At 34.7% G+C, this 13,917-nt stretch overlaps 1 protein-coding gene across 5 annotated transcripts in view; it reads left to right on the forward strand.

The window, feature by feature from the left end:
• Rap1a (RAP1A, member of RAS oncogene family) overlaps nt 1-13,917 on the forward strand; it is a 76,970-nt gene that overhangs the window by 51,882 nt on the left and 11,171 nt on the right. For 4 of the 5 annotated variants that reach the window (XR_007351738.1, XM_048814515.1, XM_048814514.1 and 1 more), the window contains exons 2-4: nt 4,466-4,549; nt 9,462-9,530; nt 11,496-11,552. Coding sequence is in view for 4 of the 5 variants with exons in the window: in XM_048814515.1 (XP_048670472.1) it covers nt 4,493-4,549; nt 9,462-9,530; nt 11,496-11,552 (183 nt within the window). In the remaining variant the exon portion in view is untranslated. Of the gene's footprint in view, nt 1-4,465; nt 4,550-9,461; nt 9,531-11,495; nt 11,553-13,917 lie in introns of those variants that run through there. The other variant, XM_015502176.2, reaches the window with a different exon arrangement.

Consider the following 13,917-nt stretch of genomic DNA (forward strand, 5'->3'; position numbering starts at 1 on the left):
AGAGGCATACCCACCGTTGGGGGGGGGGGGTGTAGGTGGGGATCTGGGGACAAGATATAGTCCCCAAGGGCATGTTCCCAGGAACCCACTCCCTTCTACCACCTCCCACTAGTCCACTCAAATTATAAATCCCTCTTATGGATGAGGTCAGAGTCCTCACAATCCAGTTACCGCCCATGAACCTCATCTCTGAACACTGATGCTTTTGAGGTCAGCTTTCGAAATGGGCCTTTGGGGGACAATCCAGGTATAAACCATAATTGTTACCTTGTAAGTTTCTACACAAAAAATGAAATCTGCTGATTGGGATTGCATGGAATTTGTAGATCAACACAAAGAGAATTGACATCTTAACAATATAGGCATGTCTTAACATAATATAGCATATCTGTCTTTAGGTCTTTAATTTCTTTCAGCCTTGTTTTGTGTGTGTTTGTGTGTGTGTGCGCACGCGCCTTGCCCATAGTTTGTTAAATTCATTTGTAAGTAGTTTATTTCTTATTGGATGCTTTTGTAAATTATATTATTTTTTAATCTCATTTTTCAGTTCTTTGATATATAGATATTCAGTTGCTCTTTTATTTTTGTATCAACCTTTTATCCTGCAACTTTGCTAAATTCATTTATCAGTCTGACAACTTCTTTGTATATTCCTTAGAATTTTCAGCATACAGCATCATGTCATCTATGAATAAAGAACAGTTTTACTTCTTCCTTTTGCATAGGCTAGAACCTATTATGCCTGGTTTAGTGTGATATTGTGCCTCTCCCCCTCCCCCCCTTCCTTGTTGTCATGAGCTGAGCAGCTTTCCTCTGCCATGCCCTTCTACTTTAGAATAGACATATAGAGTAAGAACAAAGAAAGCACTTGAAAAAAAATCCATTCATTCCTGAGGACCTATATTAAATACTAACACTCTTGAATGTAAGAATAGGGGCTGGGGTTGTGGTACAGCGCTCACCTAGCACGTGGCTGAGTTCGATCCTCAACACCACATAAAAACAAATAAACTAGAGGTATTGTGGCCAACTTCAACTAAAAGAAGAAGAAGAAGGAGCATGAAGAAGACCTGAAACCTGTTTGAGAATAGTCAGACTAGAGTAACCTAAAATGCTAATAACTGCCTAAAATAGGTAAAGATTCTTAATCTAAAATCCCCAGCACTTGTATTAAACACACACACACACACACTTTTTTTCCCCCTTAACCTCTGAATGAAATTTGATATTTCCTTTTATATTGAATTCAGGCAACAAACTACAGGAATAATATTAGCAGCAACTTTGTCACTAGTAAATCTTACTCTTAACTTTCCCTATATTCTTATTCAGAAGTTTGTTTCTTGAAGGGACATGTAGTTAGGTCTTGCTTTTTTATCTTGCCTTTGAATTGGGAGTGTTTGGATGGTTTGCATTGATGCAATTATGTATTTGGTTTTAGTCTTGTTTGCATTTTTTCTTACTTTGAATTGAAGTATTTTTAAGTTTCTTTTAATTTTTAAAATATTTTATTTCAGCTATTGAGTCACGTCTCTTATTTCTTTAATGGTTACATCATCTTATCTGCAAACAGGTTTAATTTTACTTCCTCATTACTTATTTGTATACATTTTGTTTCTTTCTCTTGCATAATTTCTCTGGCTAAAATTTCTAGTACTCCATTGAATATGAATGGTAAGTGTAGACACCCTGGTCTTGTACCTGATCTTTGAGGAGTACTTTCAGTTTTTCCCCATTGAGAATGATGTTGGCTCCAGGTTTGTCATATATGGCCTTTATTATGATGAGGTATGACCTGTTTAAATTACTCAGGGCTTTTTAATCATGAAGGAATGTTGAATTTTATCACTTTTTCTACATATATTGAGATGCTCATCGGATTTTTATCCTTGATTCTATTAAATGATGTATTATGTTTATTGATTTGCATATGTTGAACTAGCATCATTGGAATGAAACCAGCTTGATCTTTGTATATGATCTTTTTAATGTGCTGTTGAATTCAATTTACAAGTATTGTTGAATTTTTGCATCTGTATTCATTGGGGATATTATTGTATAGTTTTCTTGTTTCCTTGTCAGGTCTTGGTAGCAGAGTCATGCTGGCTTTGTAGAGCAAGTTTGTAAAGTTTCCTTCCCTTTCTGTTTTATGGAAGAGATTGAGGAGCATTGGTATTCATTCTTCTTTAAATTTTGGTAAAATTCAGCTGTGATGACATTTGGTCCTGGGCTTTTCCTTGGAGAATTTTTATTACTGATTGAATCTTATTACTAGTTATTGGCTTATTTAGAGTTTTTTTTAATATCCTCTTGGTTTAATTTTGTCCAGAAATTTGACTCTTTTCTCTAGACTTTCCAATTTGTTTGCATAAAATTTAAGTGATTATTGAATCATTGAGATTTATTCTCATTCACCATTTAAGTTTGCTGATGAATTTATTTCTCCTTTTTCTTTATTTTTAAGGAAGGAATCTAAAAAAAAAATCTTTATTTTACTTTGATTCCTGAAGAATATAGTCATTGTATTTATTTAGCTTTCTATATTGACTGTTTTTTCCATATCTTAAAGATGGTCCATTTTTTTCTGTCTTAATGGCTTTCCAAGAAGTCTGTATTTTTGTTTATCGTCTTCTTTTTCATTTTCACTTTTTTTTTTAATGCTGCTAGAATGGCGCATGACCTCACATATGCTAAGCATGCACTGAGCCACACCTGCAGCTCATCAATCTCTATCTTTTTAAAATTGAAATATAATTGTATCTACTTGTGGGGTACACTGTGGTGTTTTGGTATATGAACACATCATGGAATGATTAAATCAAGCTAATTAATATATCCATCACCTCACATACTTAATCAGAAGGCTTCAATTTCTGAGGCACATTTTTAAGTTTGAAGAGAGATCTTCTTCGTTTGTTTCATACTTTGGCAGTGAATGAACAGAAGCCTTAGAGTTGGTATGCTGATTCAAGGTTCACTGTCCTTGAACTTTGACTAAATACTTCAGAATATCGGTTCCTCACATCGGGATTGTTCTCAGTTACCCTTTCCAATGCAGTAAGCTACTGAACACTCACCCCAGCATAGCACTAAACATCCTACTCTCTGGAGCAGGGGATTCTGCAGCTTCATCAAGAGGTCTGAGGCTGTACTGTCTGGGGTGAGTTTAATGCCTGATGTATAAAGCGTTATGATTTTTTCTTTTTTTAATATATGTCAAAGATTGACAATGATTATATACTTTTCTTTTTGGCTTTTTTTTTTTTTACCCTGGGCCTCTTAACCACTGAGCCATATCTGCAGCCCTTTTTAGTTTCTATTTTGAGATGGGGCCTCACTAAGTTTCTTAGGGCCTAAGTTGCTGCAGCTGGCTTTGAACTTGTGATCCTCTTGACTCAGCCTCCTGAGCTGCTGGGATTACAGGCATGCACCACCATGCCCTGCTTCTTTTTGACTTTTATTCAGGGATGCATATTAGTTTAACTTTGTTCCTAACTAAACTTTGTTCTTTTCTAAACTTTTTATCTTAAAAAACTTAAAAGATCTTTTTTTCTCTCTCTCTTTGCTATCTTTTTTTAGGAATTTGATTATTATGGCCAAGTGTTCTAGCTGTTTACTATGGAATGAAAAGTGTGATCCTTGTTACTCCACCAAGGCCACTGGAAATTATTTACTGTCTTTTTAATCTTTTAGTATAGCCATGAAGATAAAAAAAATAAAGTTTATGTTCCTTTTATTTTCTGCAGCCTTTTGAGCCTTAAGTATATTATTAACACCTGCTGATAAATGTAACAGTTTCATCTGATCTATCGTATTTCTATCCTAATAATTTTCAAGATGACATTTTACATGGTTTAGCTATAATATGATATAAAATTACTGTCTGATGTGCAGGCAAATAGCATATACTTTATATTAAAGCTCATGAGTGACTGTTTCAAGAAAGTACATAGATGGTTTAAGTTATGGCTTTAAAAAGAATTGGATTCATGATTATAGTTATAACACAACTATTGGGTGTTTTGTTTTGTTTTGTTGTGGTGGTGGGGATTGAACCCAGGTCCTTGCAAATGCTAGGCAAGCACTTGACTGAGCTACATCACCAGCCCTTTTACATTCTGAGACAGGATCTTGCTAAGTTGCCATGCTGGTCTTCAATTGGAATCTTCCTGCCCCAGCTTCCCAAGTACCTACAATTATAGGCGTGTATCACCACACCTGGCCTCAACTACTGGTCTTAATCTTATTATTTTCTGGTCACTCTTAGAAGTAACATGAAGAGGTTTATAACTGATGATCTTCATGAATTAAAATGTCTGGCTATTGTTGTGAAAACCTAGCTAAAATCTACAAAAGTTCTTGAATGGTATTAAGGGGAAAAAATAGCAAAACAAAACAAAATCACTGTTCTTAGCATATTTGTTAATTTTTAAAATTATTTGTGTGTTGTTTTTTTTTTTTCCAGATTGTCAGTATTTAAACAGACCACATCATGCGTGAGTACAAGCTAGTGGTCCTTGGTTCAGGAGGCGTGGGGAAGTCTGCTCTGGTAAGTTAGCCACCTAACTATACCAATTAGTATAATAAAAGCAGAAGTCTGGCATTTGCTTATTTTCATACTTAAAATCACAAAGGGGAAAAGGTGGCATATTTTACATACCTAGTATCTATCCAACAAGAGACAGGGAATTAACCAAAGATGTGTGGTTTTATATTGATTGGTCATATTTTTATTATTTTTTATTTACCAAACATTTATCAGATACTGTATATATTAAGCTCCAATTTCATGATTCAGAAATGAATAGGATTGTTTTTATTTTTAAGAATTTACATCCCATTGGAGGAAATTGTTTATTAAAGATTGTAATGGAGTAAGTCCTCCTCTGGCTCCACCCCAAACTTATGTAGAATGAAATTTATATTTTGCATACATGCTTATTCACTCAGTAAATAATTATTGAGCTTCCCACAGTGTCAGACTCGGGGGTCCTAACAGTAAACCAAAACAGCCACAGTCTCTCTTAGAACATTCATTAAAGATAATAAATACACAGTTAAACAAAGAGTTGCTTGATTATAGTTGTGGGAGAGGTGTTCTGAAAGAAGAGTGTTAAAGGAGAGCATGTCATAAGTGTATCTAAACATTTGAACAACTGAGAGAAGGGTCAGTATAGTTGGAGCAGGAGTGAATAGGGAGGAGTAGAAGGAAATGAGGTAATAGGTAGGCAAAGGCCAGATCATGATTTGAAAACTGTGTAAGAACTTGGAGTTTACTTCTGATAACAGTGAGAAAACATTGAAGACAGAGTTGTTTTTTTTTTTTTTGTGGAAAAAGGGCAGTTATTTGAGTGGATATGTTTGAATGAGTGCATTTTGACTGGTCACCATAACTTTGAGGAGGTTCAGAATGGATTTGGGATAAAATTGGAAACTAATTAAGTATATTAGGTTATTGCTTGCAAAGCTTAGGATTGGAGCTATGGTGTGAAGAAAAGACACATAGATGATTTGAGTATTAAATAGGAAGTAGAACTGACATAATTTTGTGCTGGATTGATATGAGAACTAGAAGAAAAGAAATAGTCATGATACATTTTAAGTTTGTGAGACGTTCAGGTAAATACATCAAATAAACAAATGGATCTTAAAAATAAGAGCTTAAAAAAGAAGCCTATGCCGTATGCAGTGGCTCGTGTCTGTAATCGAAGCAGCTCAGGAAGCTGAGGCAAGAGAATCATGAGTTCAAAGCCAGCCTCAGCAACTTAGCGAGGCCCTTAGCAACAAGCAAGAACCTGTCTCTAAATAAAGTATAAAAAGGGCTGGGAATGTGGCTCAGAGGTTAAGCCCTCTTGTGTTCAATCCTTGGTACCAAAAAGAAAAAAAGAAAATAAAAACTTTGGGGTGCCATCAGTATATCAGCGTCATTTGATTTCTTGAGAATTACATTATTATTTGGAGTGTAAATTAGTACCTCTGTGGGAATGTTTGAGAATATCTATGTTTTCAAATGCACATGTAACTTTCAATTCAGAAATTCCTTTTATAGAAATTTATCTCACATAAGATTCACATAGACAAAATGATGTGTTCAAAGGTATCCATTGCAACACTCGATAATGACAAACGTTTAGAAACTAAATGCCTACCTGTAAGGGATCCTTAAGTAAATTTTAATACATAGTCAGCATAGAATACCACCCACCAATTAAAGGAATGCAACAGCTCTTCATATACTGATATGTAGTGATATCTAAAATGTATTATTTAGATAAGGAAAAATAAGAAGGTACCAAACAGCTTAGACTACCATTTATGTTTTATTTTAACAACAACAACAAAAAGGTAAAGGTTAAGGAGAGATACCTATAAAATATGTACGCTATCTCTGCAAGATTACATAAACTATGGATAATATCAGTTACTTCTTAGGAATTGAATTGGGTAGTTGGGAACAGGGTGGTAGGTAGACTAAGATCTTTTTTTAAAATCCATAGGAGTGAATGAGGTTCTCTAGGGAGAGACCAGGGAGAGAAGAGCCCAGGACTAAGCTCTGTGTACTTCTCAAACTTTAGAGAATAGTAAGATTGTGGGAGCTAGTGTAGATAGTATCTTGTTCTGTACCTCAGTGTAAAAGAGTGTATCCTTACCTACTCAGAAGTCAGGATTGAAAAAAGGAAATAAATGATCTGGGAACACGGAGATAGTTAGACATGATAATAGGTAGTGGTGTCATAACCATATTGGGGTGGGTTAAAGAGTAAATGAGGGACTGGAATTGTAGCTCAGTGCTAGAATGCTTACCTAGCACGTGTGAGGCACTGGGTTTGACCCTCAGCACCACATATAAATAAATAAATGAATGAAGAAATAAATAAATAAATGGAATTGAGGTATTGTGTCCATCTACAACTTCAAAAAAAATTTTTTTTAAGCAAATGAGAGGGGTCTAGGGGTATATCTTAGAGGTGGAACACTTGTCTAGTATGTGGAAGGCCCTGGGTTGAAGCCCTGGCAACTCCTCTATTTATCCCACCCCCACCCCGCAAAACTGAGAACTAGGAAATGAAACTACTATGCAGACAGCTAAAGAAATTTGACTATTACAGAGAAGAAAATATTCAGAAGCTGGCAGGATCATGAAGTTAAGGAAGGCTTATGTTTAATTTGGAGACTTGAGGTAGTAGAACATGTTTGCGTATTTTTATGTTGGAGACAGTAATCCAGTGGAGAGGAAAATGATTACATAAGATCCAGTATGAACGCCTGTTCATTTTTAGAAGAGTAATGAAACTTTACTTTCAGAAGTAAGAAATGTGGGGTTGTTTTTCATTTTTGAAAGTCTCATTAATGTCTGACTTATAGAGGGAGTTAGGTTTTCATGCCTTCTTTTTCCAGTTTCTTGAGTACCTCTTAATATCATTAGGAAAATAGTATGATCCTCAGGGACCCTTTCCCCTAGATCAATATTATTTAAATCATATCATACCAAAAAGATGAGGTGATCAAATTTTTGATAAAAATGATGATTAAAGTTGGTCACGGTGGCACATTCCTGTAATACCAGCGGCTTTGGAGGCTGAGGTAGGAGGATCACAAATTCGAAGCTAGCCTCAGCAACTTAGCAAGGCCCTAAGCAAATTAGCAAAATCCTGTTTCAAAATAAAAAATTAAAATGGCCACTAGTTTCAATCCCCGGTAGCAAAAAAAATTAAAAATGATGATTAATAGGGCTGGGGATGTGGCTCAAGCGGTAGCGCGCTCTCCTGGCATGCGTGCGCCCGGGTTCAATCCTCAGCACCACATGCAAACAAAGATGTTGTGTCCGCCAAAAACTAAAAAAATAAATATTAAAATTCTCTTTCTCTCTCTCTTAAAAAAAAATGATGATTAATAATCATTTTTGGTGTGATTATATCTTGAATTCCCTTTGAATAATAGCAATTTAGGAAGAAAAAAGTTCAAAGTTTACTATATTTCTCAAGCTCAAATAATGTAGAAAATATTTCCTTTGAGTAATTATAAATGACCTCAGTCTACATGTTTACCTTTGCTTTTAGGCAGTAATATACCAGACCTGTTTTAAAGCTGCCTAGAAGATATCTCACAACCATCTTCTCTACTTCTTTTCATTTACTGAATGATAAAATGTGTTGTTGCTAGAACGTGCTTATAGAAATTTTAGAGATAAAGTACCATAGTCACCCCTTATCTACAGGGGATAGGTTCCAAATCTCCCAGGGGATGTCAGATAGTACTGAATCCAATATTTATACTGTGTTTTTCCCTGTACCTGCATGGCTATGATAATGTTTGTTATAAATTAGGCACAGTAAGAGATTAAGAACAATAACTTAAAAACACAAGTATGATACAATTGTGTGGTTTTTTTTTTTTTCTTTTATTAAGTAGAGAAACTTCACTTTTTTACTTTAGAGAAACACTTTGCAGCTTTTCTTTGGTACATCCTAATTGCAGATATCACTACTTTTATGCTTTGGGGCTTTTATTAAATAAAACGGGTCATTTGAACACAAGTGCTATGATACTTCAGCAGTTGATCTGATAACTGACATGGCTACAAAGTAACTATGAATGGGAAGATAGGATATACAGTGTAGATACAGTGGGCAAAGGGATGATTCATGTCTTGTGTGGAACACAGCAATATGACATGAGACTTCAGCACACTATTCAGAATGGCATGATGTTTAAAACTTATGAATTATTTATTTCTGTGATTTTTTCCATTTAATGTTTTTGGGTCATGATTGACTATAGGTAACTGCTGTTGTAGTAATAAAAAAAACCAGAGATAAGGGAGGACTACTGTAGATAATGTCTGAATAAGATGAGTAGGCAGTGTTTTCCAATAGGAAGATTAGTACTTTGGAATCAGGAAGATGGTACGTTTGAGTCTCTAATAGTAAATGGGAAAAATAACTATTTGGGAGTGAATGTAAACTTGGATATTATAAATTTAAAGTGACTAGCCTAGAACATAAAAGATATTCAATAAATTTATATTCCCTTTTCTTTTTCCCCATATTGGTATGACTTAAAAATTTAGAACCATTCTCTGTCTCTTGAGAACAAGGGATGAAAGTTATATAATTATATAAAGAGGTAATAGGTTAAATATTGAATTTTAATTTTTTAATTAATTAGAATCTTATTTATATCATCTGTTTTGAAACTAAATATAGTTAATTGTTTAGCAGTGTAATAGTTGCAGCAATATTGTTAAATTTTTAACTTGACCATCTTTTTTTAATAAGTGTGCTCTTAGTTATGTATCCATCCTTATAGTGGAAAATAATAATTATACTTTGTGTTTGTGTATTTACCCAGAATTTTAACATAATTTCATTTAATATTTAGAACTTTCTGAGGCTAATTAATATTCAAGGAGGTTTAATATTTCTTCCAAGCCCTTAATTTTTCTGTTTCCATCCCCTCAGACAGTTCAGTTTGTTCAGGGAATTTTTGTTGAAAAATATGACCCGACGATAGAGGATTCCTACAGAAAGGTAAAATGTGAAACTCTGTATGCATGCTTATGAGTATTTTATTATGACTTTAAAACTTGATCCATGAAATTGCTTTTTTAAAAGATTGAAGAATAGAAATGTGCTGTCTGTTTTTAAATTTCACCTAGTAAATATTTCTTATAGAGTGTTGCTTACATATAGAGCGTGTCATGTTCTGTTATTGATTAGTAATTTGTTCTTTACTGTATACATTTTCCTAGTGGGAAATTTTTTTTTTAAGTTGGCAAAAACCGCATAAAATAGTAGGTATATTTTCAGCTTTTATGCTTAAAGTTATCCAGTGAGTGAAAGTTTTGATGTTTTGTTTAGTTATATTTTTAAAAAATTTTACTATTAGACGTTCAAAAATTACAATCTGTTTGATACTAGAATGGGATACATGTCATAATTTGTCAAAACCATAGGTTGTATAATATCAAAAGCAGTCTGTATATAAACTGTGGGCTCCTAATGATGATGATGTATCCATGTAAGTTCATCAGTTGTGACGGATGTGCCTATCTGGCCCAGGATGTTGACAGTAGAAAGAGGCTATGCTTGATGTAGGCAGCAAGAATATAGGAAATCTCTGTATCTTCACCTCAGTTTTGCAGTGAATCTAAAACTGCTCTTAAATAAAGTCTGTCTTTAAAAGGAAAAAAAAATCCGATTGTTGATCATGACAAGAGCAATAATAATAATCTATTATAAGACTAGCTAGAATTGTGGGAATTTTTATAATTTTATTTTCCAGGTATATTGAGGGGAAACAGCAAAGATATATATATACCTGTCCCCAAAAAAGATTAAACCTGTCTTTTAACAAATAGAAAAGGATTGCTTTGTTAAGTGTTTTTAGAATTTATCTTTAATAGTACTGTAACTTTTGTTGAATTAAGTTCATCTGGCAGAGCATTTTCAGTGTCTTCAAATTGAGAAAAAAACTGCTCTAGATACACAGTAAAACTACAGACCTGATTCATTATTCACTAAACATGCCTGGGTGCAGATTGTGCAAGTTACTTACTTGCCCCATGCCTGGTGGGATGATGAGTTTCTGGTACCACCAAAGGTGTACCTCATTAATCCCTGTCTGACATAGAATACTCTGTAGACTAATAAATCTATTTTTAGAAGACAGCGTTGCTTTACTGAAATTTCCCAAAATAAGTTGCTAGTTAAATCTTTATCCACAAAGCAAGGTCTGTACTTAGAATGCTGAACGACTTTCTTAGTTCCTTGTTTATTAAAACTTTTCCACACAGTTGATTGTTGATACTTTCTTTAGGCCAACCTCCTCCTCTTTTATAAGACAGCAGGAAAATGGAATTCAGAATATGAAATTTCACCTTAACAGTGTTTTTCTAATGAAGAGACCTTCTTCAAGTCTTGAGGAATGCTTAAACTCAGTGCTATTTAACACTTCTGAGTTTGCCTTTTATCTTAGATTTTGTGAATACGTTAGTTAAAATTTTAGGAACTTGAATATAGTGAGTTTGCAAATTTCCTTTTTTTTTTAATTTGTTCTTTTTAGATTTGTTGTTTTTAGATATACTTGATGCAAATTTTCTTTACCTCAAAATCTCATTCATTTTGAGCCATTTAATGATACTTTATTTTCTCTGAATGTGAATATTCATACTATATGCATTTTTTTTTCTGTTAGAACTGTATTTGTTCGAAGTTTTTTTTAATTCCAAAATGTACCGTTTTCCTAAGAACGAATAAACATCATTATCATGGTCAGAAAATATCCACACTTAATATTAACCATTTTGCCAGAATGTGCTTTAAGACCCCTGTTCTTTATATGGTACGTACCAAATGTAGTCCCAGCCAGTATAGCACACTGCTGGAAAAATGCTTTGTAGTTGTTAGTTGGTACTTTGGGTGAAGGGGTGGAAGAAAAATAAAATGAACTTTTGATGTTGCTTTTTAACTTTTTCTTCTTTTTACTACCAACAGCAAGTTGAAGTAGATTGCCAACAGTGTATGCTGGAAATCCTGGACACAGCAGGAACAGTAAGGACTCCCCCCTCCCCCAAGCATATTTTAATTTGAGAGCAGGATTTTTCTCATCTGAATAGAAAGTAATCATTCTGATTTTTTTTTTTTTTTTGAGAGAGGGAATTCTCTGAATGTAGGGCTTCTTAAATTTTCTTAGCTATATAAAATAATTTGTGATATACATTGCCGCAGTCTGGCTGGGCACAAAATTACGAGCCACCACACAGCTTGTAGATTCAAACAGCAACTCTTTATTCCCGAACTCACACCAGCCGTCTACAATCACGTTCTGGGGAAATCCACGTTCTCTGCCCAAATTCACCCCCACTGGGCTTCTGTCTCCCAAAAAATACTGTCTGAATCCCGTGAGAACTCAAGGGGAACTCAGGCAGCAGGATACGCCCTATTCCCAGCAGGAATAACCTTAAACCTGGAACCACCCTAAACCCGGATAGTCCTAAACCCGAACCCTAAACCCGGATCCACCCTGGTCCTTGAGCAAGGTCACCTTAGATGCAATGTCACTGCAGAATGTCCTATTTCCACGAGTCCTTCCACTAAGCAACATGGGGTACGCTGGCAAGGAAATTGTCATACCTACTTGGCTAATGGCTCCCAGCAATACATAATGCCCACATACTATGATTAAATTGCATTTTGAGTTCACCTGCAGAATACGTGTTTTGACTTTCCTCTCCTTGTATTGAAGTGAGGAGTATGTTATCAGTGCTTTAAAAAAAAAAAAAACGATTATTTTAAATCAAAATTTTAGTTAAGGTAGGCATTTCCCTTCCTGGCCCTACCTCCCATGCACACTAGTTAACAGATTCAATGAATCCAGCCTCCTACAACTTCTCAAATACTGTATATGTTTTCCTTCAGGCCTGTGCATTTGCTATTCCATTTGCCTAGGACACTCTTTCTTCTTATATCCGAAAGAGCTTACTTCCTCACCTTTGTGACCTTCTTCGTGTTACCTGTTAGCCCTTTCCTTTAGTACATGACCTTGCATTCCTACTCTCTAGAGAAACTCCTTGTCCCCCTCCCCAGCTTTATTTTTCTCTGTAACATTTATTACCATCTGGTGTACTTGATACTTTTTAAATTTTTATTTATTTGTTTGTTTGTATGTTTTGTCAGTCTCTGAAGACTCCTCCAGAGACTTTTGCTTCTCATTTACCAACATATTCTAGGATTGCAACAATGTCTGTCTTGTAGAGGGCTCTCTGTGGATAATTGTTTAATGAGTTAATCATCTAGACTGTCCTTAGGAAGGAGGTTAGGATTCTCAGTGGGAAGTAATACCAACCATAGCAGTTCTGTAAGGACAGAAACTTATTTATGTGTTTACTCTTTTGATTAATAAGTAACAGAGACCATGATCTAAAGAGAATATGGTAGGGATAGTAATGCTAGAATTTATAACAAAGTATTAATGAAAATCCAGAAAAAAACTTTTTACATCTTTCCCAGAAGATGCACTGATGGCAGTGTAGGAAGTTCAGTCATAGTCCTGTGACAGCACAGACACGTGGAATAGAATTGCGTGCATCAGACTGGGTGGAACTAGAAATATTTCAGATGTAGTAGACAAAATATCGCGTGTAATCATGGGAAACCAGCAAGCCAAGGAAGCAAAAAGCTCACAGAATCTTATAACCTAGCCTTATGTTTAATGCTTCCAGAGATAGGAAGATCCAAAATGTGCAGTAATGAAGACCCAACATATATGCATTTTTAATATTCTGCTCTATGTACCTTAATTTTTAAAGACTATCTCTTATTTAATATATATAATTAACATAAAGCAACAATTGTTACCAAAAAAGAAGTGGATTTAAAATTGAAACAAAAGTAATTTTAATTTGATGTGACTATAGCTGGGTGACTAAATGTTACCAACTAATGAATCTAACTGAAGGAGATAATCACTATTGTCATCTCTTTTCAAAAGGTTTGAAATGAGGAGGGTAATAAAAATACATAAATGACTCTTATAAAAAGAGTAGGACTGGGGAGTGTAGCTTAGGACTAGAGTATTGCCCTGAGTTTTAGCTCTAGTACCACCAAAAACAGATAAAAGTGATAAAATTTGTCACTAGAGATATTGAGACTATGCTGGATGACTAAGTTATAGTTTAGTAGTCTATTTGTGCCTCAGATTTTTTTCTACTTGAGTAGCAGTTTTACTATAAATTTTCCAAACAGTAAACTGAATAGGATTTGCATATGCAAAAAAGAATTTCTTTTTCCTAAAAAGCAGATGGAGGTAGTTTAGAATTCCTTCTACTTAGGAGGGAGAGATAGGAGGATTGCAAGTTCAGGGCCAGTCTGGACAGCATGTTTAGAACCCATCTCAAAAAAAAAAAAAAAAACGTTT

The sequence above is a fragment of the Marmota marmota genome, unplaced genomic scaffold (genome assembly GCF_001458135.2).
Source record: "Marmota marmota marmota unplaced genomic scaffold, marMar, whole genome shotgun sequence".
NCBI classification, from domain to species: Eukaryota; Metazoa; Chordata; class Mammalia; order Rodentia; family Sciuridae; genus Marmota; species Marmota marmota.